Source organism: Ceratotherium simum, chromosome 17 (assembly GCF_057802395.1).
Source record: "Ceratotherium simum simum isolate JZ-2026a chromosome 17, ASM5780239v1, whole genome shotgun sequence".
Classification (NCBI taxonomy): Eukaryota; Metazoa; Chordata; class Mammalia; order Perissodactyla; family Rhinocerotidae; genus Ceratotherium; species Ceratotherium simum.
The window spans coordinates 17,297,731-17,323,521 of record NC_141916.1 but is presented as its reverse complement, the minus strand read 5'-3'; the positions used below and the strand labels follow the sequence as shown (position 1 = coordinate 17,323,521).

The 25,791-nt window shown below is 57.5% G+C and overlaps 1 protein-coding gene across 1 annotated transcript; it reads left to right on the top strand.

The window, feature by feature from the left end:
• The first annotated feature begins 2,972 nt into the window (after positions 1-2,972).
• On the top strand, positions 2,973-9,800 carry TAMALIN (trafficking regulator and scaffold protein tamalin). Its single transcript, XM_087442364.1, is given in 9 exon segments — positions 2,973-3,258; positions 5,318-5,367; positions 6,963-7,017; positions 7,122-7,224; positions 8,384-8,477; positions 8,572-8,638; positions 8,848-8,914; positions 9,332-9,653; positions 9,655-9,800. Coding segments are annotated over 9 exon segments (1,152 nt in total). The 5' UTR covers positions 2,973-3,006; the 3' UTR covers positions 9,797-9,800.
• Positions 9,801-25,791: the final 15,991 nt, after the last annotated feature.

The window sequence follows — 25,791 nt, the reverse complement described above, 5'->3', positions numbered from 1 at the left end:
AAACACAACTTCCTAACCATGACAGGTGTGAGATACCAGAACTCGTGACCAAAGTGGAGCATCTCAATGGAACACAGACCCTCTCCAGTGGGAGAGGAGTTGTGGGGGATCTGTAAACCTGGCTAGGATTCCAGGTGGAGTCGGCCATGGGGGAGACGTTTATGGTCTGGCTTGAAGATTTTCCACCGAGACTCATGGCCACCAGAGGGCATCACCACCCCATAGTGTGGCATCCCAGGCTCCCCATCACCTCCCTGGAGAAACTGGGGAGATTGGGAGGAGGAAGAAGGCACGGATCTCTGAGCTCTCAAGGGAGCTACCAGCAGCTGAATTAAACAGTCCCCGGAGTCAGGATCTAGTGGGTTCAAGCCTGTTTTGCCACCATCTTTCCCTCCCTGGCCTCAGTTTGCCTCCTCCATTAAATGAGGGCTTGGACCACACGGTATCGTTTCCGGACCACAAGGCCCTTTCCGGCGCTGAAATTCCAGGATTTGAGGAAACCATGCAACAACCCTGACAGAAATTGCATCTCCTGGGCCCACTCTTACCCTGGGATTCCGTGGGGTTTTCTGCCTGGCTTTACTGACTTTACTTCTCTGGTGGTGTTCTCCACTTGGAGGCAGGGAGGCAGACTCACCTGCACACTGAGGGGAAGTCGCTGCCTCCCTGTCAGCCTGAAGGAGGAATGTCCCCATAGGGCTGTCAGACACAGGTGCTGTGAAACCCGTGGCGTCTGCTTCTCCAGGTCTCAGACAAAGATGTCCATTAGGTAACCCTCTGGGATAGGTGGGGTGGTAGTCCTTCCCCAGAGAGGCTATACAAGATGCCCTTCTGCGGGTTCCTTCAGGGATAAGCACCAGAGTGAAGAGAATAGAAACCACTGCCTCTCCTGCCTCTGCTCGCCTCCCCACCCCCACCCCCACCGCCACCACAGATGCCGTCTGTCAGGAGCAGGCAGCAGAAGGTCCAGGGGTCCATCTGTGCTAATGCTTCACAATAGAGTCCCATGTTTCCCCACCGACACCCCCCCCCTCAGCCCCTCAGCTGATGGCCACTTGGTGGTGCCAACGGGGGGAGGTGGGAGGAGAGAGAGGAAGGCACTACAGGAGCTAGCTCTTGGCTCCCGCAGTCCCCAATCCACCTCCTGCCCCCCACCCAACAAGCCTGCCATCTGGACTTGTGCAATCACTGAAGAGTGGAGAAGCACCCCCTCCCAGCCACACCTCCTATAGGGCTGGGGCCCTGGGGGCCTGGGGGTGGGGAAGAGACAGACAGAGGAGCCAAGGAGACTGAGACAGACAGGTGAACAGAGATGGACAGGAGACAGAAAGCCTTTTCTGGCTCCCCAGGCCCGTGCAGCCACTTGCCCCTCTGGACTCCTCACGCCATCTGTCTAACATAGCACATGTACATGTCCCACTCCCTACCAGACCAAGCGCCTCTGTCACCCCAGTGCCTAGCCAGGACCTAGCATGGTGCAGGGCTTAAATGCAGGGAGAAGGAAGAACTGAAGGAGACAGCATCACATAGTGTTTAGATCACAGGCTCTGGAACCAGGCTGCCTGGGTTTGAATCTCAGCTCTGCCACTGAGCGGCCTAGAGCAAGTTACCTAACCTCTCTGGGCCTCAGTTTCCTCATCTGTAAGGGATGATAATAGTCCATATGTCATAGGGTTATGAGGACCAAATGAGTTAATACATGTATGTAAAAGCACACGCAGAACGGTGTGCACGGCACATGGCAAATGCTAGATAAATGTCAGCTGTAAAGGCATAACACAGGTTTGGGAAGACGGGGGTGGGGGCGTGGGGGGGTAGATGGGACCGTGCCTCCCCAGCCTCTGTTTAGTGGTCAGTGTGGGGGCATGGAGCCCCCAGCTAGCAGTGTTGACGTCCTGTGGTGGCTAGCCACTCTTTAGACGCCAGGCCTGGCCTTCCACTTCCTCCTCTCACTTCTTATTTGGGTACCACTGACGACAGAGACTTCAGCTGGGCCACCCCGCCTCTTCCATGGCCTGGCAGCCACCGTAACACAGCCCAGGGGATGGTCCCGAAAATAGGGTCAGAGAAAGGCTGAGCACCACACCCCAACCCTGAGCACCCGCTCAACTCAGTGACATCCCCCTCCTGGTGAGTCACCCCCACAGTGAGGATCTGTTTGCTGGGAAAGGAGTATCTGAGCTCTGCCATCAGGAGCTGAGGAAAGGTTTATTCCAGGAGGGACCACTCCTGATCCTCTGAGGGTACAGGCCAGAATGAAGTCTACTGCTTTCACGGTTTCCACCTCTTCCCTTTCCCCTTGACACGGAAAGTGAGGGCAGCCTCTTTCAACTCTCCTAGGGCAGCTGTGTAAAGGGGAAATCCTGGCCCCTCTCACTCCCTGGGGGCTTCTGCACTGTCAGTTCAGGGGCATCTCTTCCCTCCTTCAGGGACCTCCCCCCGCCCCCTGTCTACGCCCCTTCCGCCCCTTCCCGTGTGCACAGCCCCGCTGCCTCTCTCCCCTTGCCTCAAGTCTCCTGCAGCCCCTGATCTCGTAGAATCTTCCCCTGGGCCTCCAAATCTCCATGACCCCTCCCTGTCCCCTCACCACCAGATTCCATGAATGTCCAAAGCCATCCATCCTTAAATTTTCAAATCTCGCGCACACGCCCCTTCACAGACCCCCGCCGCCCAGGTATCACGAAGACTCCTGGCCCCGCCCCGGGATGCGCTGTCCCCGTCCCCTCCGCGGCTAGGTTCTTCCCCGGTCGAGCGCTCAGGTCCCCAAGAGTTTCCCCGTCTGGCCGGCGGCGGGCGCTGTGAGCGGGGCTCCAAGGAGCGGCCCCCCGGGGGGCGGGGCCTGCCGCGCTGGGGCGAGGCAACCGGGAGTTCCTCCCCCCCGCACCCCCCAGCCCGCCCTCCAATCCTATAAAGGGAGGCGACCCGCCGCTCGCCCGGCTGGCATCTCCGCGCCGCCGTTAGCCCCGCCGCGCGGAGCGAGCGCCGCCTCCGAGGGGCGCCGGAGCCATGACCCTCCGCCGACTCAGGAAGCTGCAGCAGAAGGAGGAGGCGGCGGCCGCCCCGGACCCCGCCGCCCGGGCTCCAGACTCGGAAGTCGCTCCCGCCGCTCCGGCCCGGACCCCGGCCTCGGGCTCCCCCGCCGCGGCCGCCAGCCCTGGGCCCCCTGGGGACGAGCTGTACGCGGCGCTGGAGGACTATCACCCTGCCGAGCTGTACCGCGCGCTCGCCGTGTCCGGGGGCACCCTGCCCCGCCGAAAGGTGCGTCCCCCACCCACCGCTTCCCGCGGCCCCCAGCTCTCGGTACCCTCGGGGTCCCTTCCTCCGGACCTGCTCAAGCCCGCAACCTCCCCTGTCTGTGCCTACTGACCCCCACAACATCCTCCTCTGGGTCCACCGAGTCCCCCACATTCTTCTCCACCCGCTGACCCCCGCGGATACGTTCAGAACCTGCTGAGTCCCCTGGGCCCCGTTCTCAGAAGGCGCAAACCCCCCCGCGGCCCGCACCTCCCCGCCGCCCCCGATCTCGGTTGCCCTCCACTCCGCGCCCCACGCGCCTCCGCCTCGTCTCGCTTCTCTCGTTCCCGACCCCCCCAGCACCCCCTCTCCTGCTCGCTCCCTCTGGCCTTCAGCCCCCCGCGCCCCGCCCCCAGCGCCCAGGGGTCTCGAGGCCCCAAGACCCCTCGCCCAGCTTTCTCCAGTTGGGGCGGGGAGGCCTAGGGCGGGGGTCTCGCCGCTGGCCGGGACAAGTTGAGGGTCCGAGAGCCCGGGTGGAGAGGGCGGACGCGGACACGCCGCGTGCCTTCCCTCGCCGAGGAAGTGCGTGCGGCGCCGCTGACTGCCAGAGCTCACCCTTCCGAGGGGACGCCCGGATGCCCGGGCTCGGGGCCCGCCGCCGTGCCGGAGTCTGAGGTGTGGGGTGCGAGGCCACCGCTCCCGGGCTTCAGCCGCGACCGGACGAGGTGGGAGGGGTCTCAGGGCGCCTGCGGGGCAGGAAGGATGCCGACCGCGCCCGCCCTCTTTCTCCCCCTCCTGCGGGCCAGAGAGGGACCCGAGCACTCAGAAGGGGGGCGCAGACCCAGGTTAAGGAGAGGGGGCTGGTGGCCTTTCCCCGCCCAGCCCCCCTTCTCCTCCCCTGGCCCCTAGCTCCCCCCCCACACAATGAACAGCTTGTTGAGAATTTGCATTTTATGAAAATCGGGTGGAAAACAAAGGGGTCTCTCTGTGCTGCCCAGTCCTTCCTCCGTGGCCGATTTGGGAACTGTCCCCACCCCTGAGGCCAATCTTTGGTTCTGGAGAAAGAGGGAGTCCTTCTCTTCCTAGCCTTGGGGCAGCCTTGGGGGGATGATTAACAAGGGCACTGACCAGAAAGGCCCTGGGCTGTTTGGGGCACAAAGGACAAGGGCTGGTCTGGGGCAGGGCTTCTTCCAAGGATCAATAATTTAGGGAGGGAGAGGGACTGCTTCTCAAGGGCCGTAAAGAGGCAGGACCTGCAGCTCTGTCACCCCCCCCAGCGCCCCCAAAAACAAGAACTCCCAGTCTCCTGCCCCCCAAAAAACAAGAACTCCCAGTCTCCTTAAGTATAGTGAGACTTAAAGACAAGTTTGAGATCTAAGATTTCGTCCCAGAAAGCAACAAAATATATGACAATGTCGAGAGCTCCAGGTGGAGCTGGGCACAGCTGGCCACCTGCAGCTGAGATCCACAGTTGGTCCCCAAAACAGCCTGTCCTGGGGGAGGAGGCTTGGATCCTGTGTTCCTTGCCTTTCCATGTTCAGGCTAGGACTGCCAGCCCTCCAGACCTGAAGGCTTGACCCCAGATCCCCCAAGCCACTGTCTGTGGCTGAGAAATTAGGAGGAGAGACCCAACTGGCTGAAGGACTCTGGAGTGCCTTGATAAGCAAGCCCAGGGGCCCCCTGCCCTTCTTTGCATAATATCTGACATGCATGTGACACCCTGCAGACATGTGCCCTGGGGTAGAGACTATTCTATCTAGAGTTCCCATCCCCTAGCCTGGGAACCAGCACAGGGCTTAGAGGTTCATGCATCTGGAACCCAGGAGGACTGTTGTGTCCCCACAGTCCCAGTCATGGGGGTAAAGCTTAGAGAGTGATGCTGATGGTGGCACTCAGCAAGCAGTTACAGCAGCACCAGAGCAGGTATGGAACTGGGACCAGACAGACATGCAACTGAAAGTGAGGTGCTGGGTCCAGGGCTGGAGTCCAGGTGAGGGACCCTCCAGAGGAGGGCTCTCAGCATCTGCTTAAGGACAGCCCACCTCTCACCTGCTCTTTCCTGACTCTCCGTCTTCCCACCCAGGGCTCAGGATTCCGCTGGAAGAATCTCAGCCAGAGTCCTGAACAGCAGCGGTGAGTCACCACCACCCAGCCCCTGCCCTGGTCCCAAAGGGTGAGGTGCTGGGGTGGGGTGGGGGCCAGCACGACACAGCATCTCAGCCCACCTAGGAGGAGTCATTCTCCCAAGGGAGCAAGGGCTCCCTTGCTAGGAGTGAGGGGCAGGTGGGGGTGTGGGCTGTGTGAAGGGGGTGGCAGAGAAAGGAGGTAGGAACTTTTGAGTCATCAGGTGCTCCTCAACCCACCCCCAGTGCCTGCCAGTTACCCATCCCTGGGGAGATCTGTATCTGGGAGGTGGAGGAGTAGGAGAAGTCTTTGGGGTCCCCTGAGCCCTCCCAGCCCCAGCAAACCCCCGAGGCCCCAGACCATAGCCAAGCTGTGTCCAGCTGCTTGAGTCTAGCTCCCCTGCCTCGAGAATCTCAGTCCTGTGCTGGTCCCCTCCTGTGGCGCCCCTCTTAGGAAGGACCTGAGATGAGGCAGAAGGAGGTGCTGACCTCAGGCCCCACTCTGCCCGTGTCCCGGCCTGATTTGGGCTTGGCTTCTAAAATGGATCAGCAGACTATGGCCTGCTGGCCTGATTGGCCTGTTCGGCCCTTGAGCTAAGAGTTGTTTTTATATTTCTCAAGGGTTGTAAAAATAAAAACAAAGAACAATGTATGACAGAGCCTGAATGGGTCCCGAAAAGAAAGCCTAAAATATTTACTCCCTGACCCTTTGCAGAAAAAGTTTGCCAACTCTTCTGGAAAACCAGAGAGCACTGGAGTAGACAGAATTTTCAGTCGCCCTGCTCCCTGCCCCAACACAGAGGGGGAAAGGCCTGCGCTCAAAGTGGGGAGGAGCTCGGCTTGGGGCCGGGAGTCGCTGCTCAGCATTTGGGGGGTTTCTGGGTCAGGCTGGGCACTGGGGGCCTGGGTCTCCAGGGCCTGTCTGAGGCTGTGAGACTTGAAGGGGCCCTTGGAGGCTGCTGTAGCTCTGCCTCTGGCTGGGCGGGAAGGAAGGGGGTGGGAGGGGGCAGAGGAAACTCTGGGCTCCCCCAGCAGGCGAAGAACTGGAGCCGTTCCAGACCATTGTGTCCAGTGGGCAGGCCTTCAGTGCGGGAAGGGGCGGCCTCCAGGCCCCCCTCCCCCCAGCCCTCACATCTGGTGGGCTGGCCCCACTGCAGCTGGGAGGAGCAGCTGTGGTCTGTGCTGTGCCTCGTGACTGGCCTCTGGGGGTGGGGCCAGCCCTCTCCCCAAGGCTGCGAGCAGAGGAGGCTCCAGGCTGGGGCTGAGTGTGTGGCCTCAGCTAGTCAGTAAGTGGTACTCTGGGCCTCCCTAGAAAGCAGATGTATGGCTGAAAAACTCAGCTTGTCCGCCCCTTTGGGCGCCAGTCATTCCCACTGCCTCCCCCACTGGAGGCTGGATTGATTCATGTGGTTCGTTGAAGCTTTCAGTTGGGTATGAGGAAGGACTTTCCAACAACCTGTGATGAGAGAGTTGTCACTGGAGACAGTGAGCCCTGCCTGGATGTTCTAGAGCCGACTCCCGCATCAGTGGAGGGCCTGCTCTGGGACCACCAAGCTCCGTTTAATCCTGATGGTCTTGATGAGCTGGCCCCTGTGTCTCCTGCAGGAAAGTGCTGACTCTGGAGAAGGAGGAGAACCAGACCTTCGGCTTTGAGATCCAGGTAGGAAAGCTGAGGGCAGAGGGAATGAGGAACTGGGAAGCCAGTCTGAGGGACGGATGGACCCTACCCCATCCCTGGGCTAAGGGTCCCCTTGTCTGTTACAGACCTATGGCCTTCACCACCGGGAGGAGCAGCGCGTGGAGATGGTGACTTTTGTCTGCCGGGTTCATGAGTCCAGCCCCGCCCAGCTGGCTGGGCTGACACCAGGTGGGCCTGAGCCCAGGACACAGGGCTCTGGGAAGGGGGTGTGACCTTACTCCCAAGCAGAGGGGGCGAGAAACCTCTTCTGAAATCAGTTCCCCTTCCTCCTATTTTGAGAAGGCCAGAAAGAAGAATGAATAGAACCCAGGCTTTGGGTCCAGGCAGACTTGCCATTTACTGTGTGATCTTGAGCAGTCCCATCTGCAAAATGGGGGCAGTCACAGTGTGGTGAGGGGCTTCGCTGGGCCCAGAGCCAGGGCCTGGTAAATGCCAGATGTTGCTGCCACTGTTCTGCCTCCTCCTGGTCATCCAGTATGGGCAGAGTTGAGGAAGGAGCAACATTCCATTAGATCTGCTTGATATTGGGGATCAGGGCCTATCTTGCCCAACCTGGCCCAACTCTGGGGTACCTGTGTTATTTCCTCTAACAAGGAAATGATGGTTCCAGTAGGAGACCCTTGGGGTTGGCCAAATCTAGAGTCCCCAGGTCCCAGGAAGGGGCAGCCTGTACGAATTGACCTCCCCAATTCTATCACCACTTCCTCCCCTAAGCCCTCACCATTCTGCCCACTTACCAGCGGCCCCTGGGAGCTAAGTGGTATATTACAACGTTGCAAAGTAGTTTCACATCCACTCTCCCTCCTGATCCCCAAGGTAGCCACAGCAGGGATCCACACCCCCTTTTTACAGACAGGAAATGAGCCCTCAGAGGTGGTGGCTTGCCCTGCGCAAAGTCAGGAGGCTCTGCAGTGGCACAGGGAATCAGAAGCTGAGGCCCCTCACACCTGGGACCAGGGCTCGTTCCCAGCTGGGGGCTGCTCACCCTGCCCCCTTCCTGTCTTGGCTGAGTCTCATGACAGCCTGTGGGCTGGACAGAAATAACCAACTCTGGGGGCAGCCCAGGGTTGCTGGGAGGGCTCAGCCTTTGAGGACAGAGCTTCCTGAGGGTGGGGTAAGGATGTGGGTGTATGAGGGCCCTGGCCCCTATGCTGGGGTGTGGGGTCTGAACAAGAACTCATGGTCTCCCCAGAACCATGAGGAGTGGGGAAAGGGAATTCAGGAGTTCTGTGGGGTGATTACCCCTCCCCTTTCTGGCTAGGGTAGGGGGCAGGAATTCTTCTGTCCTGCCCGGTGGAGCAGATGCTGACCCCTCTCTGCCTGGCAGGGGACACCATCGCCAGCGTCAACGGCCTGAACGTGGAAGGCATCCGGCATCGAGAGATCGTTGACATCATTAAGGCGTCCGGCAACGTTCTCAGGTACGTCCAGCGCCCTGCGGATTCCCGAACTCAGCCTCTCGCCATGTTTCCGCACCCCGCGGGCTCACCTTAGCCTTTGATTCTCCGACCTCAGACTGGAAACTCTGTATGGGACATCGATTCGGAAGGCGGAGCTGGAGGCTCGTCTGCAGTACCTGAAGGTAAAGCGGAGGATCACGGCTCGCCTCCACCCTCCTCTTCCCAAGCCCTTGCCCCCGCAGGCCCCACTCTCTTTTAGGGGGCCATTTATCTGCCCGAAACCCCCTTTAACCTTAAGCTTTCTTCCGCGGACTCCCTGATCCCTCAGTCTGTGCCCCTCTCCTGCTGTTCCTTGCTAGCCCCTGACAGTGGGGCGGGGGGTCTCTTGCAGCAAACCCTGTATGAGAAGTGGGGCGAATACAGGTCCCTGATGGTGCAGGAGCAGCGGCTGGTGCATGGTGAGTAGACTGGGAGTGCAAAGGGCCACCTACGCCCCTACCCATACCCCAACCGTGCTTCCCCCTCAGAACTAGTGGGTTACTTCCCCCTCCAAAGCGAAGCAAGGTTGGTGAGTACAGTACTGCCCTGGGCTGGTGCACACCCATTTTTAGTTTATTCTCACAATAGCCCTCCGAAGGTGAGTAGTAGATGGTATCACCCCCATTTTACAGATGGCAACACCAAGGCTCGGAGAACTTGTTTCCAGTCCTTTCTGTGGTGGCTCTTGTGTCATAAATGGCCTCATAAGGACTTGAGTTTATAATGCTTGTTGTACAGATGAGGGAAGGGGGCTCAGCGTTGTGACCTGCCCAGGGCCACACGGGGGGTCAGCAGCTGAGGTCTCCTACCCACGCCCTCGCTCTTCTGCCCCGCAGGCCTTGTGGTGAAGGACCCGAGCATCTACGACACGCTGGAGTCCGTGCGCTCCTGTCTCTACGGTGCGGGCCTGCTCCCCGGCTCGCTGCCCTTCGGGCCCCTGCTCGCCGCGCCCGGGGGTCCCCGCGGGGGCGCGCGGCGGGCGGGAGGCGACACCGATGACGCCGTCTACCACACGTGCTTCTTCCGGGGCGCCGAGCCGCCCGCGCTGCCGCCGCCGCCACCGCTGCCCGCGCGCCCGCCCGGCCGAGGCTCCGGCCCCGCGCCGGGCCGTGCTGAGCCGCAGCGCCAGCGCAGGTGCGCTGGCCCGGGCGGCGGCGGGCGCGCTCTGGACTGAGGCCCGCGAGCAGGCCCTGTGCGCGCCCGGGCTGCGCAAAACCAAGTACCGCAGCTTCCGCCGGCGGCTGCTCAAGTTCATCCCCGGACTCAACCGCTCCCTGGAGGAGGAGGAGAGCCAGCTGTAGGGGCGGGCGGGCGGGGAAGGTATTTATTTATTTATTCGTTCCTGCCAGTGCAAAAAGGGGGCGGGGGCGGGCGCCGGCCGGAGGGGACCCCAGGAGCCCAGAGCAGCGGGAGAGGGTCCTCGCCAGCCAGCTCCTGCTGGTGTGCTGGGTACCTGGCTTGTCTCTGCCCAGCCAGCAGTGAACCCAGGCGCCAGACCCCTTTGCTTCTTCCCACACCACCGTGGGAGGGGGAGCAGAGGGGAACTGGGCCAGCTCGGGGTTGGGAGAGGTTCGGGGGCCAAACATGGGGCGTGCCATCCTACATCTGGGTCAGTAGTGCCTTGTGGGGTGTCCAGGTAAACTCCTCCTCGAGGGAGGGGGATCCTATCCCACGAAGCCCTCTCCTCAGCTTTATTTGCTCCCCACCCATGGCCTGGAGGAGAAATGGCCTATGGTCAGCGGTTCCCTCACCCTCGACACACACACACACACGCAGTTCCAGTGAACCAGTGGGCCCCTGAGCCGGCCTACGGTGCTGGTCCCCTTCCCTCCCGGCCTTGACCCCTAAGGGCTTGGCCCCTCCCAGGGGCCTGTAACTAAGTCGGATCCTGCCGGGCAGGGGTCCTGGGTTCTCCGCCCCTTGGGGGACAGGAATGGACATGTCTAGGTGGGTGGGGGCAGCATAGACTGTTCCACCATTTTGCATATTGTTGCTTCTGAACCACAAACTATAAAATTGACGGTTTTTTGCATCTGTGTCAGCGTGGTGACTGCCTGAAGGGGAGGATTGGGCTCCAGCAAGCTCTGACTCGATCACACACTCTGCCTCCACACACACACACACACACACACAGTATTTTACATCTTATTTGCTTGGAGCCTGCAGCCAGGGAAAAGAGTCTGAGGGATTTTAGCTTACATGTATGGGCCTGAACTAGAGGCCTCACACCGTCTTCAGAACTTGGGCCTCTTGTTTGAGTGTACTTTGAGCCTCCTTCCCAAAAACCCACAACAGGTGGCGGCCGAGGCTGGTCTAAAGTCCTTAACTACCCCTGTGTAAATAATTCAGCTTGGCACCCTCTCTTCCTGGGGTCTGGGGCCTCAGACCTTAGCCTTCATCCGCCCCATCACAGATCACTCCATTGCTCTAGAATCCCTCAGTGCTTTCCCAGGACTCCTGGAATAAGATTCTAACTCCTGTGCTGAGACATCTGACCTTCATCTGCCTCAGTTTCTTGTCTCCCTCTCGCTCCCTGCTCTGGGCGCCTTGCTGTGCCCGGTCCACCTCTGATCCCCGCTCCACCTCTGATCCCCGCCCCTCGGGGTCTCTGACTTGCTCTTCCCATAGCTGGCTCTTTCAGTCCTCCGCTCTGCCTCCCAGAGGCCCTCCCACCCAGTCTAGCACAGTCACCCCCTCCGCTGGGACAGAGGCCTGCTTTATTTCCATCACGCATCAGCACCACCTGAAGTTGACCCTTCTGCGCTTTGTCCTCCCCCCGGCCCCTACCCATTAGGGTGCACACTCCTTGCAGCAGAGCTCAGGGGCCTCTTCTGTCTTACTTGCTGCTTCATTTCTTGCCCAATGTTAGCACACAGTAGAACCTCAATGAAGACTGTACAGGGTATGCTCAGAGCATCCCCAGGAGGTGGTCACCACCTTCTTTGAGGTGACTCAGGACAAGCGACCTATCTGGGGTCACACAACAAGGAAGTGGCAGAGCTGGGCCTGGGACTTGAGACTTCTGCGCCAGTGCTCCTCACTGGCAGTAACCGGCAGACAAGGGGCGGCTCTAAGAGGGGTGTAAGTGGCGCTCTCCTGCAGCCAGGCCACCCCCCCCTTCTCCCTCCCACACCCCTGCCCCTGCCCCCTGAGTGCGCTGCCGGCTTCCTCTCGCCCCTGGACCATCCCTTCTCCACACGGCAGTCAGGGCCGTTTTTTCCAAAAGGAAATCAGATCACAACCTTCCTCTGTTTAAAACCCATTACGGCTTCCCCTGGAATAAAAGAATAAAATCCAAACTCTTGACCATAGCCTATCCATAACATGTTGTCCCTCTGGGTAGACAAATTACAAAAAGGCATCTCTTCCTCTGGATTGACAGCAGCCACACAGGCCCAACAATTTGGCAACTGGGAGCCTTTGTGCAGTGCACAACCTCTGCAACTACGTCGGGATGCCCTGCCTGAGGCCCCCCAGGATCTTGTCCTGGCCTGTCTCTTCAAGCTTAAATTGTTTCTCCTTCCATGTCACTTACTAGTCATAGTTAAGCCACACTATTCTTTCTATCTATTCCGCAAATATGCCAAGCTCCTCCTGCCTCTGATCATTGCCTATGCTGTTCTTTCTGCCTGCAGTAGTCTTCTTTGCAAGACTGATTCCTCAAACCTCAGGTCTCAGCTTAAACATCACCTCTTCCGAAGAGGTTTCCTGGATCTGATTAGAAGTAGTTCCCTGTCCCTATTATTCTTTATCTTTGTTTGTTTGGTGAGGAAGGTTAGCCCTGAGCTAACATCTGTTGCCAATCCTCCTCTTTTTACTGAGGAAGATTGGCCCTGTCTAGCATCCGTGCCCATCTTCCTCTGTTTTGTATATGGAATGCTGCCACAGCATGGCTTGATGAGTGGTGAGCAGGTCTGCACCCAGGATCTGAACCTGTGGACCCCAGGCTGCCGAAGCGGAGAGCCAAACTTAACCACTACACCACCGGGCCCGCCCCTTATTCTTTATCTTGAGCCTTCTATTTTTCTTTCTTTATAGCACTTACTCCCAATTGGTAATTATGCTGACTTCTTTTGAATCTCTGCCTTCCTAAGGCAGGAAACTCAGCCTTGTTACATTGTATCTCCAGGGCCTAACACAGCCAGGCACACAGCAGGTGCTCAATAAACAGGAATGCCTGGGGGGGGGGGGACCTGGACAGGATGGCTACTGCCACACCTCTCAGCCCTGGGGCGGGGAGAGGAGGCCCCTCCCCTGCTCCATCTGTCCCTGGCATCTGTGGACCCCTCTCGGTGAAATCCCTTCGGGGCTGGGTGTCGGCTCCAGCCAGGGCGCCTGCACCTGGCCACCCTGCCCTCCCTGGTCCTGGGGAAGGAGGACATTTGCTTAAGAAAATGGAGCTTCCCCAAGCTCCCTGTTTGAACAGCTGCTGTGCAGTGATGATAAAGAGTAGCTCCCAGGGGCTCAGGTCTAGGGGAGGGGCCCCCTCGAACCTTTATTCCCAGAGCTCAGGGCTCCCAGGAGACCCGCTGCCTGGGCACAGCACCTTACGGGGGCAGGGGGCCTGCAAGGGCCTGCCTGGCTTTCTCCTCCCAGAATAGATTCCCAGCCTGTTCCTCCCCTCCCTCCATGCAGCTAATCTTGGGGTGATGTCAGTAGCCCTCACCCGAAGGGGGCTCCTGGCTGGCTGCGTGCACCCAGAGCAGGGTGAGGGGGTGCCTAGGGCGGGGCTGGGTCCCACCTCTCAGCTGGTGGGATGACGGCACCAGCACAGCAGCCTCCTGCCGTGTAGGTGGGTGACAGGGAGTGACTAATGTGCGAGCTGCGATGCTAAAAATTAACCCAGGGATCGTGTTTGGTGGAGGGGTGGGGGTGGATGGGAGAGGAGCAGGGACTCGGAATACTGTGTGGTCGGTATTCCCCTGCCCTGCCTCCCCTCCTTCACCTCCCACCAGCCTTCTGGTCCCCGCAAAGCTTCAGGGGACTCTGTGGGGGCCCTTTCCCCACTCAGGCCAGAAGGGGCCCCCAATAATTCCAGGGAGGAGGACAGTGGACTCCACTCCACTCATGCACAGTAGAGTGAGGACACAGCCCTGCAGTTCTGGTCTGAGGTCCCCACAGAGCTCACACCGGCCCGTCCCCCCACCCCGCCCCGTCTCCTCTACACGGTGGCTGCACGCCCGAGTCCCTGCCTCTTCCCTCTCTGTCTGGGCCAGTGGTCTGCCCAGGGGCCGTGGGAGAAGAGGAAGCAGCCAGGGCACAGAGACAAGGGCAGGTTCCCGCCAGCAGGCCGGAGTTGGGGGACAGTGGGGGTGGCAGCTGCACTTGAAGGACAGGGGACTGTCCCCCAGGGCACCTCCCATGGGCTAGCACTGTGCTAAGCGCTTCCACATCCATCACCTCACTCAGGCCTCCCAGCAAGTCTGAGAGCCACGGGTCTCTGTCTCCATCTTACAGACGAAGGAACGGGGAATTAGAGAGGGAAAGGTGGCATGGCTGGTCCCCGGCAGAGCCAGCATTCAGTTTGTCTCTAGACCCTAGACTGGGGAGAGGGAAGGCTTCCTGGAGGAAGGAGTGTGACGACAGGGTCCAGATGGTAAGGAACCATTTAACGGAGTTGAACCTCTCAAAGTTGTGCAATTCACTTGCGGGGAGGGAAGGTGGGAGCATGGAGGGGATATGAAAGGTGGGACCTGAGGGAACAGGATCTGAGATGTGCCAGATAGCAAAAGGATGAGGAGATCAGGTCCAGAGGGATCAAGGTTCCATGGATGTGGGTGCTGTCCTGGAGTGAGGAGAGAACATTCCCATCAAAGTAAGGGGGGCACTCTTGGGACTGTGTTCTGGGGGCTAAAAAAGGGGCTTGGGCTTGGAGGAGAGCTTTGTTGACACATCATAAGAAAACCTGTTAGAAAGAGTGAACCCATAAACACTCCCGTTTTGCCTGGAGACAAAACCAGAGAACCTGAGCTGCATGACAGCAGAAGAGGTGAGACAATAGAAGGTACTTTCTGCTCATTAGTCAGTCACTCATGAAGTTGGGGAAATGAGAGAGGCTCCAGGACTGTCCAAGAGTTGGGCGGTCGAGTTGGGAGGCTGCCTGGTCCTGCACTGACGGCTGGACGGGATGACCTAAAGGAGGAGTGATAGGCTGAGAGAAGCGAGGGAGAGAAAGGAACACCGGGGCTATGGAGAGGGCAGGGGACCAAGGAGGGCTCCTCAACAGAATAAAACAGCCGAGAGATGAGATAGACACTGGAGAGCAGAGCAGGCGCGCCTGTCCCCTGGTGGTGACCTCGGGACACTGCACCTCTCTCAGCCCTGACCTTACCGGCTGGAGACCGCGCAGAGGTAGGGTTCCGCCATCAGCCAAGGAGCAGTGAAGGCAGCTCTGCCTCTTCAGATCCCACCCCTCCAGCACCTCCTCAGCCCTGCCCCCCACTCTCACTCAGTGGATCCTCCTCTGAACCCCACAACCCATCCGGCGCTCTCTGACGCCCCTGCCGTGCCTGGCACTGAGTGGGCGGGCGTTCAAACAGCCTTGATTGAAGGTGGGTGTGTCTGAAGGAATGAACGAGTTCAGAACTTATAAGTTATCAAACTTAACTGATTACTACCAACATTACCTTCTCTGCGTGGAACCCCACGTGGTCTGAAGGCTCCTGGATGGGATGGAGGGGAGCCGGGAGGAAGCACACTTGCTAAACCGCAGGACACCAGAATTGCCCTAAGGGACACCTCTGGAACCTCAGGGAAGGTTCTGCACCTGAGTTCAGCCTTCCAGTAGAGACACACAAATCTACACAAAAAGTATGCAAATACGGCCCCTCTGGGACTCTTTCCCCACTGCTTCCCTACAGAATCACTCAACAGCCCCCCTCCCAGCTGGCTGGGTCCATTTAGCAACCCCTCTCCCCCCCACCAGAGTGACAGGCCACCCAGCTCCCACTTTCAGCTCTCTCCAAATCTCACTGATTGAAGGCTGGCTTAAACCCCACCCTGTCTGAAGAATGTGAATGCAAGACCAGTGGTTACCAACCACAGCAACAAATCACCTGGGGGGCATTTAACAGCAGACAGGACCCTACCCCTGCCCTTACAATTCTGATTCACGAGTTCTGAGGGGTCGCTGGGACACTGGTATTTTTAAAAACACCCCAGACGCTCAATAAAGATTTATTGATGGGTGTTGAATAAAGATGATTCTAGAGACCTCTGGGCTCCCTCCCACCTAAACCTTGGAGCTCCAAGTACTGACAGACCTCAGGGCCCCCTGAGGTCGCGTCCTCTGCATCTCCCCCACAGAGTAGGAGCTCTTGGAGGACAGGGAGATCACATCGGACACATCTGTGTCCCCACCGTGGTTGGTGTGCGGGGTTGGGAACACAACACAGGTACCCAGGACCTGCTGGCTGACCGGGCGTAACCAATGCCGAGGGGTGAGGGGAGGGGCGGGGAGGCTGGGGCCGAGCAGGGGTTCATGTCTAGACCAGTAGTTGGGAGTCAGCAGCGAGAGATGAGACTGGTGGTGGTGCTGGGGGAGCAGCCTCACGAGCTGCCGAGGGGCTGCAAGATTGACCTTCAAGTTCTGGGCTTCGGTGAAGGGGGGTGAGGGTGGGAGTGCCAGTCCCGTGCACGAACTGGAGTCAGCCGGGCACCCTCCCTCCCCTCCCCGAGGCTGAGGGCTGAACTGCAGAGGCAGGTTCCAGTCTGGGGGTGCAGCCGCCATTAGCTGGAGTGGGGGTGGAGTTGGGACTCTGGGTTGTGTTTGGCTGGGAGCCGGGAGGGAAGCAGGTGGCAAAGCCTGAGTGAGTAACCGCCTTCCCGGCGCAGCACATCCCACCGCCTCAGGAAGGCCCACAGACGATCTGCGCCGCCTCCCCCGCCCCCGCCGGGCCCTCCTCCCCGCACACGCCCACCCCCGCCCCGCACCTCCAGCTCGCTCCGCCCCGCTCTCCCGGCTCTAGACCCGCCCTGGCACACTTGCCCCCATCACAGACACCCACACCTCCCCCGGGGCAACCTCTCCTGCGGGTCCTCCCTTCTTCCCTCGCCCCACCCCATCCGCCGCCCCTCCAGCCCCACGCTCTGCGGAGCCTGCAAAATCGGAGGAAGAGGGACCTCCCAGCATCCTGGTCCCGGGAGGGGCCGGTCCCGGCGGGGGGGCGTGGCCAGGGCAGGCTCGCGGGGCTTTAGGGCGGCGTCGCCCTCTGCTGGGCAGACTTGGGAACTGCCTGAAGTCCTCGTCGTCGCGTCCCTGCCCTGCCCCGTTGGCCGCCTGGTGTCAGACCCTTCCTTGACCTCTCAGCCATCGCTCTTCTTTTCTTGACCTGATCCCTGAAGGGTCTCGGATAGGTAGACGTCGGTCCTGGTCCCAGCTATGGTAAAGGCTCTCAGTGGCAGACTCGCGGCCTCCCTGAGGCTCGGTTCCTTCCCTGTGAAACAGCAGTCGTGAAGACCAAACGCAGGACGTGAAAGAAGACACTTTGTAATCCTGAAGGGAGCGTCTGGGCGTGAGATGTGGTTGTTAATGCTAAGGGCGTTTCTCTCTGCTTTCTGGGGGGTTGGGGGGGGTCATCTTTTTCCCTGTCCTGGCCCACAGTGGAAGGAGAGGCATAATTCATCCCTAGAGAGCATCACATTTTCATGTATTGCCTTTCAGTCTTCTTTTCTACATATATAAACATATATATGTATTTTCTTTTATTATTATTACTTTTTGCTTGAGGAAGAGTCGCCCTGAGCTAACATCTGTGCCAGTCTTCCTCTATGTTGTATGCAGGTCGATGCCATAGCATGGCTGACGAGTGGTGTAGGTCCGTGCCCAGAATCCGAACCCGAGAACCGGAGCCATGGAAGCAGAGTGCGCTGGACTTAACCAGCAGGCCACAGGGCCAGCCCCCATATATATGCATTTTAATACAAATGTCACCCATACTCTACATACTGTTTTATGTCCTGCCTTTTTTTTTTCTCCAGATGCACAAGTCATGGTTAAAAGCCTGAATTCTGGAGTCAGACAAACCTGATTCAAGTCCTTGTTCTGTGACTTGATATTTCTGTCTTTGGGCAAACCACATAATCTCCACCATTCTCAGCCTCAGTTTCCTTATCTGCAAGATGGTGATGATGCCAGGAATACCCACTTCCCAGGCTGTGGTAGAGCCCAGGGCACAGCCAGCTCCATGCAGGTTAGTGATGTTACTGTGCTTGTGTTTTGAGCAGGACTCTCCTCCAGCTTCGTGATTCTTGGCGCATGCAAGTCTCCCTTCTCCGCGTGTTCTCCCTTCTACATCTGCCATAATGGTGAGAAAGGGAGAGAGCTCCCTCTCTGAGCTTGCCCCTCCCCAGCACTGCTCTTAGCCATGTGGGTCTCATTATTCCTCCAGTGCACCCAGAATTTCCCCTTCTCAGTGCCCTTCAACTCATCCTCGGCGTCTCTGGCCTTTTCCCCAGATAAGGGCCCTTTCTCTCACTTCACTGGGGTTGTCTGCTACCTTGTGGCCTCCTCAGAGAAGCCCCTGTGACTGCCCATTTGTAATTAGCAGCTTCAGTCATCCTCTAGCCGCTTACCTGCTCTATTTTTCTTCATAGCTCTTCTCAATACGTGACATTATGTTGCGTATTTTTTTCTCTGTGTGCCCACCACCCAATGTATCTCCTTGGAAGTTAGGGACTTTCTGAGTTTTCTTCCCATCTCTGTGGTTCCTAGAAGACTGCCTGGTACATTGTAGGCCCAGGATAGATCTTGGTGTGAATATGAATAAATCCACAGCTCACCTTTCTCCCTTCAAAGAGGCAGCAGCCCAGTAGAGGCCACTTCTTTCCACTAGAGGGCACCACCACACAGCATTTTGGGGTCTCCTGGGGCTGGTGCTGGAATGGGAGATATTTATAAAGCCCACAGGCTCTCTCCTCCCCACTCTGTGGGCGCTCAGTCGGGCTGGGGCCGGAAGCAGGAGGGCCCCCCGTGCTAATCTGCCCTGGCAGCCCAGAGCTGGCAAGCCCTGGCCGCATCCTCCGGCGTGCTCTGGTGCCCGAGGTCGGAATACCCTGCCTGCTGTCCTGGACACACCCCTTAGCAGCTGATGTTTTTGGAGAGATCACAGGGCTCTGCAAAATGAGGGCAGTGACATGGGCCGCGCTGCTCGCTCCCTGGTTTGCTGGGAGGCCCAGACAGGAGTGGGTGTGAAATGTTCCGAGAATGTAAATACCAGAGCAATATAATTTATACACGCCTTTAGTGGTTGTGGCAGCGGATTAGCCACGAAAGAGGAGAGCTTAGAGGGCACTTCAAGGGAATTGCAAGGCGGACTGAAGGTGGGTTTATGAAGGGGATTAAAATAGTGAAGGAGAAAGAAGTTAAAAATAACAACTACCTTTCACCAAGAGCTTATTAGGAGCCAAGGCTGGGGAAAATGATCTGCAAACTTTGTCTAATTATAGCTGACACTTAGATGGTGCTGCCTGTGCCAGGCACTGTTCAAGGGCTTTATGCAGAGGAAGTCATTAGATCCTCACAATTTAGGGAGCTGGGGAATATCACTGTCTCTGTTCTACACTTGAGGAAACTGAGGCACGGAGAGCTTGAATAACTTGCCTGAGGCCACAAAGATAGGGCTGCAGTTCCAGCCTGAGCAATCCCCCTCCCGGAATGTGCTCCTAAGTCCTCACAGTCACAACCACACTGAAAAGGAGATATTATGGTTCCATTTCTCAGATGGGAAACTGAGGCTCAGCAAGCTTACCAAGCCTGCCCAAAGCAAGGATGTTAATAAGTGTATTTGAACCCTGCTTAGCCACCACGTGATGCCTTCCAGTCCCCACCAGAGTCAGGAAAGGGGCTGCGAGATGGGTACAGGGTTTTGTCAGAGGGGCTGGCAGCTAACACACCTGCCTCTTTCTCTGAGGTCAGGGGAGGCTGTGCAGGGCTGAGCGGGTGAAAGAGAGGCTGCTTGGTGGCCTCAGTTAGGAGGCAGGAAGTGAAAAGGGTGCTGGTAGACACCAGGCTGTACTCAGGGATTGCACCCAGGTCTGTGAGCAACCCCACGCACACCTCTCCACAGGCAGAACAGGGGCTCTGAGGGGCTGGCCTGACAGTGGGGAGTGGGAGCAGCCCTATCCCTTGTCACAAGTGCCCCCAGCCCAGGCCCTGACTTCCAGCCTGTTACATAAGCTGCCCCGTACCTAGGGACTGGAAATAGCCATGGCTGTACCGGGCCGGGCTGGGGGCATGATGAATGGTCCCCAAGAGCATCAGCTGACTGCTCCTGAAGTGACCAGAGGACCCGCTGGCAGCTCAGGTTACCCAGCCCTCCCTGGGCGGAGGCCCTGCCTGGCCTGCAGAGGATAGTTCCAAAGTGACTCCGCGTCTGGACATTTATGGTGCGAGTGTCTGAGGGATCGACCCACTCATAAGCCTGGGTGGCTGGGGTGGCTCACAGCCTCACCACACCCACTGCAACCTCCCTGGATGCTGGGAGCCAGAGCCTTGCCAGAGAAAGTGCTGTGGGATCTCTGCAGCCAGCAACAGGGAGCGCTGGGAGCTGGGCTCCAAGAGCAGCAGGAGAAATGAGGGCTGGGAGGTGCAGGGGGCAGTGTTGAGGCTGCAGGCTCCATTATTCCAGGGCTGCACTCCACTCCCATCCCCATGTCTCCCATGTCATAGCCCACTCTATCACTGCCCTCATGGGCCCTGGATCCAAGGAGGTGCCCGCACACTCCGATGCCCACTGGAGAGGGCAGAGCTGCTCTTCTTGGTGCTCAGGTGTGGGGGCAGGACTCCTCTCCAAACTCCTACAGCAGCCCTCCCTGGAAGGCCCCGCCCATGCCTCTGCCACCCTCCCTGTGTGCCTGTGGGCCCTGGACTTCTGAGCCCATAGAGCAGGCACAGGGGAGACAGGCCCCAAAGGTAGGCCAGAGAGCTAAGGGGTACCCACCCCACTGCCAGGTAAACCTGTATGGGGAGGGGCTTGGTCTCCTGTGCCCTCCTGCCGGCCTTCATGTCTCTCCCCTGCCCCCCCGGGGAGTTGTCACCGGTAACCAGAGCTGGCTTTGCTGGTGAGAGGAGAGCTGGAGGAGCGGCATCGCTAGGCAACTGAGACAGCACACAAGATCCAGCTAATCCGGGCTGCCCTGGCAGGCCAGGCCCCCCACAGCCTCCAGCTGTAGGCGGACCACCAGAGACAGATGCTTACAACCTCTACCTCGTTCCACTCCAGCAAACTCTAAGTTCTAGGCAAGTTCTAGCAAACCCAAAGGTCTGGGCAAAGAGGACCCTTTTTTTCCCCACCCTCCCTGTCCCTATATCCTTTCACAGCACAGGGAAAAATCTGCAGACCTCTCTGGGGGTCTCAGCTGTTGCAAGCCATGAAATTCAGAGCAAATCACTTCGTCTCTCTGAATCTCAGACTCCCATCTGGGAAGCAGTGATTAGTGGTTCAACACAGAGACTCTGAGGCCACACCAACCTGGATACAAATCCGCTCTGCTATTTCTCAGCTGTGTGACATCCGTTCCCTCAATACTAAATAGTACCCACCTTAGAGGGCTGTGGAAAGAAGGAAGAAGAGACAGAGCAAGGGATGTGCTTAGCCTAGAGCCTGGCACACCGCCTGCACAATTTGGCCCAGGACTCCTCTCTAGCCTCAGGTCCCCACACTCTCCCTTAGTCCCTGGGCTCTTGTCACTCGCCTTATTCTGCTGCTCGAAGGAACCAAGCTCTTTCCCACCTCTGGGCTTCCCCACATACTGTTTCCTCTCCCACACTCGGCCCTTCCCCTCACTGTCCACCTGACAAATACTCCTCAGTTTAAAAGCTACTTCCTTGGAGAAGCATTACCTTATCCACCCCCTTCTAATTTACAGCTCCCCATTGAATATCTCATTGGCATCCTGCATTTCGTTTTCTCTTTATGGCACTTATTTGCAAGATGGTTTAACGTTAGTCTCCCCTGCCGGCCTGTAAGGATGGGCGGGGACAAGGGCTGTATCTGTTTTGTTCTTTGCTGTGTCCCCAGCAAGAGGGTTGGCCTAGGTGTTTTCCAAAGTACATTCCAGTTTTCTGTGTCTATATTTCCTATTTCTTCCTTCCCCTCGTTTCCAAGTTGACCTAAATTTTTGCACCATTTCTTAGGTTTACTCAATCTCCAAGAATTGAGATCTCACTGGAAAGACAGCTCAAGAATTAAGGGCGCTGACCCTTAATTACACTCCATCCCTCCTCAGGACGGGCTGGACCAGATTTGGCACGTCCCAAAACAGCCCCCTACGGACCAAGGGACCCCTCTTCTTCCTCATCCCGGGCGCCCGCATCCTCGCAAGGACGTCTATTTGCATCCACTAGACCCGAAGGAAGCCGACAAAAGCTCCATGGCTGATTTGCATGCTCTCGTGCTATTGGCTGGAAGGGCGGCCCGGTAGCCAATGGTTTGCAGCGATGTTTACCCCGCGGCGGCTCCGCGCCGCCGGGTGAGGTAATGGAATCCTGGCGGGACCCGCTGGACCCGGCGCGGGCTCCCTCCCGTCCGTCTCGTGACGTAGCGGCTTCCCCCGGCCCCACCTGGCCCAGCCCGGCCCGGCGCGGCCGCCCCCGGGAGCGCGGCGTGGGGCACGGCCGAGGCCCCGGCGCTGCCGCGGGGCCTGGCCCTGTTCTTTCCGGCCCGGCGTTCCGGTCCCGGCCCTTCGGGGAGGGCCCGCCGGGCCAGATCCCATCTCCGGCGACGTGGAGAGAAATCTGGAAGCAGACACCAGAGGATTACCAAACTCTTCTCCTCTGGGAGTGCATTACCGGCCTCTCACTTCGTAAATCACGCAGTTCTGCATTTGTTTACAACGAGCCTGTTTGATTTTGTAATTTAAAAAATAAGTTACAGAGGATTTCTGTTTGTTTTTAATACAGAGCCTGGTTTGGATTTAGGGGAAATCTTGGCGTTCACTCCAGCTCTGTCACTTCCAGGCTGGTGACCTGGCCACTTTTTCGTGCCGGCCCTCACGGCGTCCCGTGGCAACCGGGGAAGAGCAAATGTGGAGGCACTTCGAAAAAGCACCCAGCCGAGCACCCAGCCGGGCCTCCTCATCCTTGTGTAGTGCAGAGCATGCAACCCCATGCAGGCGGTGTCCCTAGGCCCTGTCTTTGTGCCCCCATTTTTTTTTTTTTTACCCTTTGATTGCTCCTAAATCTGGGGAGCGGTGGGGGACCCCAGCCAGGTATTTCTCCATCCTCAAGATGAGGAAAGGAACCGTGAAGGGAATCCCCTCCACAGCCCCTCTTCTCACTGAGGGCCAGGCCCGGGCAAGGGAGCCCCTTTTGGGCCCAAATGGGCAGGGAAACGGCCTTGCCATTCTTTTAACCCTGGCCCCAGTGGGCCAGGGTGGAGGTAAGGGAAAGGTGTCTCCCTGACTGGGGGTAGTTGGATCAAGGTTTTCTGCTATTGTGAGATGGAGGGCCTTATGGGGAAGACCACTAGGGGTCTGGCTGATTGTCCTGGGTCCTGGGGCTTTCCACCCCCAGAATCTCAACCCTGCTCCCACCCCATACCTGTGAGCTTTGGGGTCATTCTTTCTCCTCCATTCGAGGCCCTCCCTTCTCTCTGCCTGGCCTGGTCCTGTCTCTCCCTTCACACTGTGCCCCATGTTCTCTTCTTCCAGAGAGGCCTCTCAGATTATCCCTCTAGATTCCACCCCAATACCAGCTCTAGGCCTCTTGGAGGCTGCCTCTTGGACCTCCTTCTGGCAATGTTTTCATAGCTATTCTTGTGTCCTGCCCCCCATCAGACTAGGAACCAGCTTTCTGTGGCAAGGTCTTGTTCTTCTACCTGAGGAATTTCCTAGGATGTGGGACAGCACTGGCCATACTGTCTGTTTCCTCCTCTAGTCCTAGCTCCTCAGCCATGCAAGCAGTTGACCTTCTACTTTTTTCTCCTCTGTTTTCCCATCTGCAATAGGGGCTGTGGCGTAGTTCCTGGAATTTGCGTAGAAAGAGGAGGGGCTAGGTGTGAGGGACAAGACGGTGGGTAGAAACGAGAGCCGTGGTCTGGGAGTCAGAAGACCTGGGCTGTGGTCCTGGTTTGGCCACTGACTAGCTGAGTGGTCTGGGTCAAGGAGACAACAAGGGGGCTGAAATTTACTGCACATCCGTAATGACACTAAGAGGTGACATTGCCCTGTGCAGCTCCTCAAGCCCCCAAATAAACACCCTAGCCAGGCAAAGTTGGGTGAGTGCTGTGCATGTACAGCTTCAAGACAAGGTCCCCACCCCTCCTTCCCCCAAGTCCTCCTGCATGGAAATGGCAGGTCTGCTACTCCGTGCCAGACTCCTTGCTGCATTCTTTGTATCTGCTATCAAGATGCACTCTTCAAGATTGGATTGGTGGTTACCAGAGGGGAAGGGGGGAGGGAGGAGGGCGAAAGGGATAATTCGGCACATGTGTGTGGTGATGGGTTGTAATTAGTATTTGGGTGGTGAACATGATGTAATCTATGCAGAAATAGAAGTATAATGATGTACACCTGAAATTTATACAATGTTATAAACCAATGTTACTGCAATAAACAAATAAACAAAACAAAAAACAAAAAAACAAAACAAAACAAAAAGATGCACTCTTCAGGGCCGGCTTGGTGGTGCAGCGGTTAAGTGTGCGCGCTCCGCTTTGGCGGCCCGGGCGCTTCGGGGTTCAGATCCCGGGTGCTCACAGACACACCGCTTGTCAAGCCATGCTGTGGTGGCGTCCCATATAAAGTAGAGGAAGATGGCCAAGGATGTTAGCCCAGGGCCAGTCTTCCTCTGCAAAAAGAGGAGGATTGGCATTAGATGTTAGCTCAGGGCTGGTCTTCCTCACCAAAAAAAAAGATGCACTCTTCATGACGACTCTGTGAGATGGGTATGTTATCATCCTTGTGTTTCAAATGAAGAAACTGAAGCCCAGAGAAGGTAACTTCCCTGAAGTCACACAGTTGGTAATAGCTGGAACCAGTGTCAATCCAGACCTCTTGAGCCTATCTGTGCTCCTTCTGCCACCTCACACTGCTGTCACGAGCCACACAGGTGTATATGGTTTAGCATTACATATTTTAATATAGGTTTTACTTGGTTATAAAACAGGAGAGTGTATAAGAAAGCAAGTTGTGCTTAAGTATTTATAGAAAGGAGAGACCTTTGTGGGCTGGAAGACTTCATGGAAAAACTGGTAACTGAGCCTTTTTTTTTTATCCTTCCTGTCCAAATAAATGTATTTCTCCTACACAGGCAAATATTTTAAAAATGTATTTCAAAAGTTAGATTTCTGGAAAAAGAAAAAGAGGGGGTAGTGGCTTTTTTAAAGAGCCCATTTGGAAGGAACTCTTGGGGTAGGAAGGAGAAGGGGGTGGGGGGAGGAAGAAGCCAGTCTCATGGCTACCCTCCCTTGCCATTTTTGAAGCCTCAGTTTCTTGGTCTCTTTATTGGCCTAATACTGGAATCTGGGAGAGAAATGTCAAAGTTCTGAGAAGTTGATTTTGAGACAAACCAGAGATTCTTGGGATCATTATAAAGAAGGAGAGAAAGGGGCTTCTGAGTTGCACTAGGAGTTTAGGACAGGTCCAGAAAAGGATTTCTGGGGGCGGGCAGGGGGGTGGGGAGAGGAATGTGGCCCCTGGAATGAGGGCTGAGTAGGGGTGTGGGGCCTCTTTGGGAGAGCTTTGAATGCAGAAGAGATTCTTTGCTGTGTGGGGCCAGGGCCCGTGGGGCCTGGCCTGGGTGCGGGGGATCAGACAGCATGCTCGTCATTTAAGGCGGCTCCAGAAAGGAGCAGGGGTGGATGGCTGGTGCAGCAGAGCACAGGCCTGGGTCCTGCTTAATGGGTATTCCTCAATGGCCTGGCCCGGCACACAATACAGGAGCAGACACTGTCACCCCAGCCCCATTCAGCCAGATCCTGGATCCCAGCCCCACTGCTTCAGCCTTGGCCTGGCTTCCCTGAACTAGCCACTCCTAAGTAGGGCGGCTGTAGGGGGAAAGGACTTGCTCAGGACAAGATAGTGCCCCCTTTTCCAATGAGTGTTCCAGTCAGGTGGGAGACAGAAACCTTCCAAGCTCTCCTACCCCGGGAAGGTTCTTCCTGGGGAGGCCTGTGCTTGGAGACTGTGATCAGAAGAGGGTGGGCCACTCATGGCTTCATGGCCACTGTGGTGAGCAGCTGTGGATGGGGAGGTCAGACTCCTAGAGGAGAGCAAGGAGGAGAAAGTAACTAGGAGTGCCTGCTGTGTACACAGCACCTCCACAGCTGTTCAGTCCTCTCGATAACCAGAAAAGGTG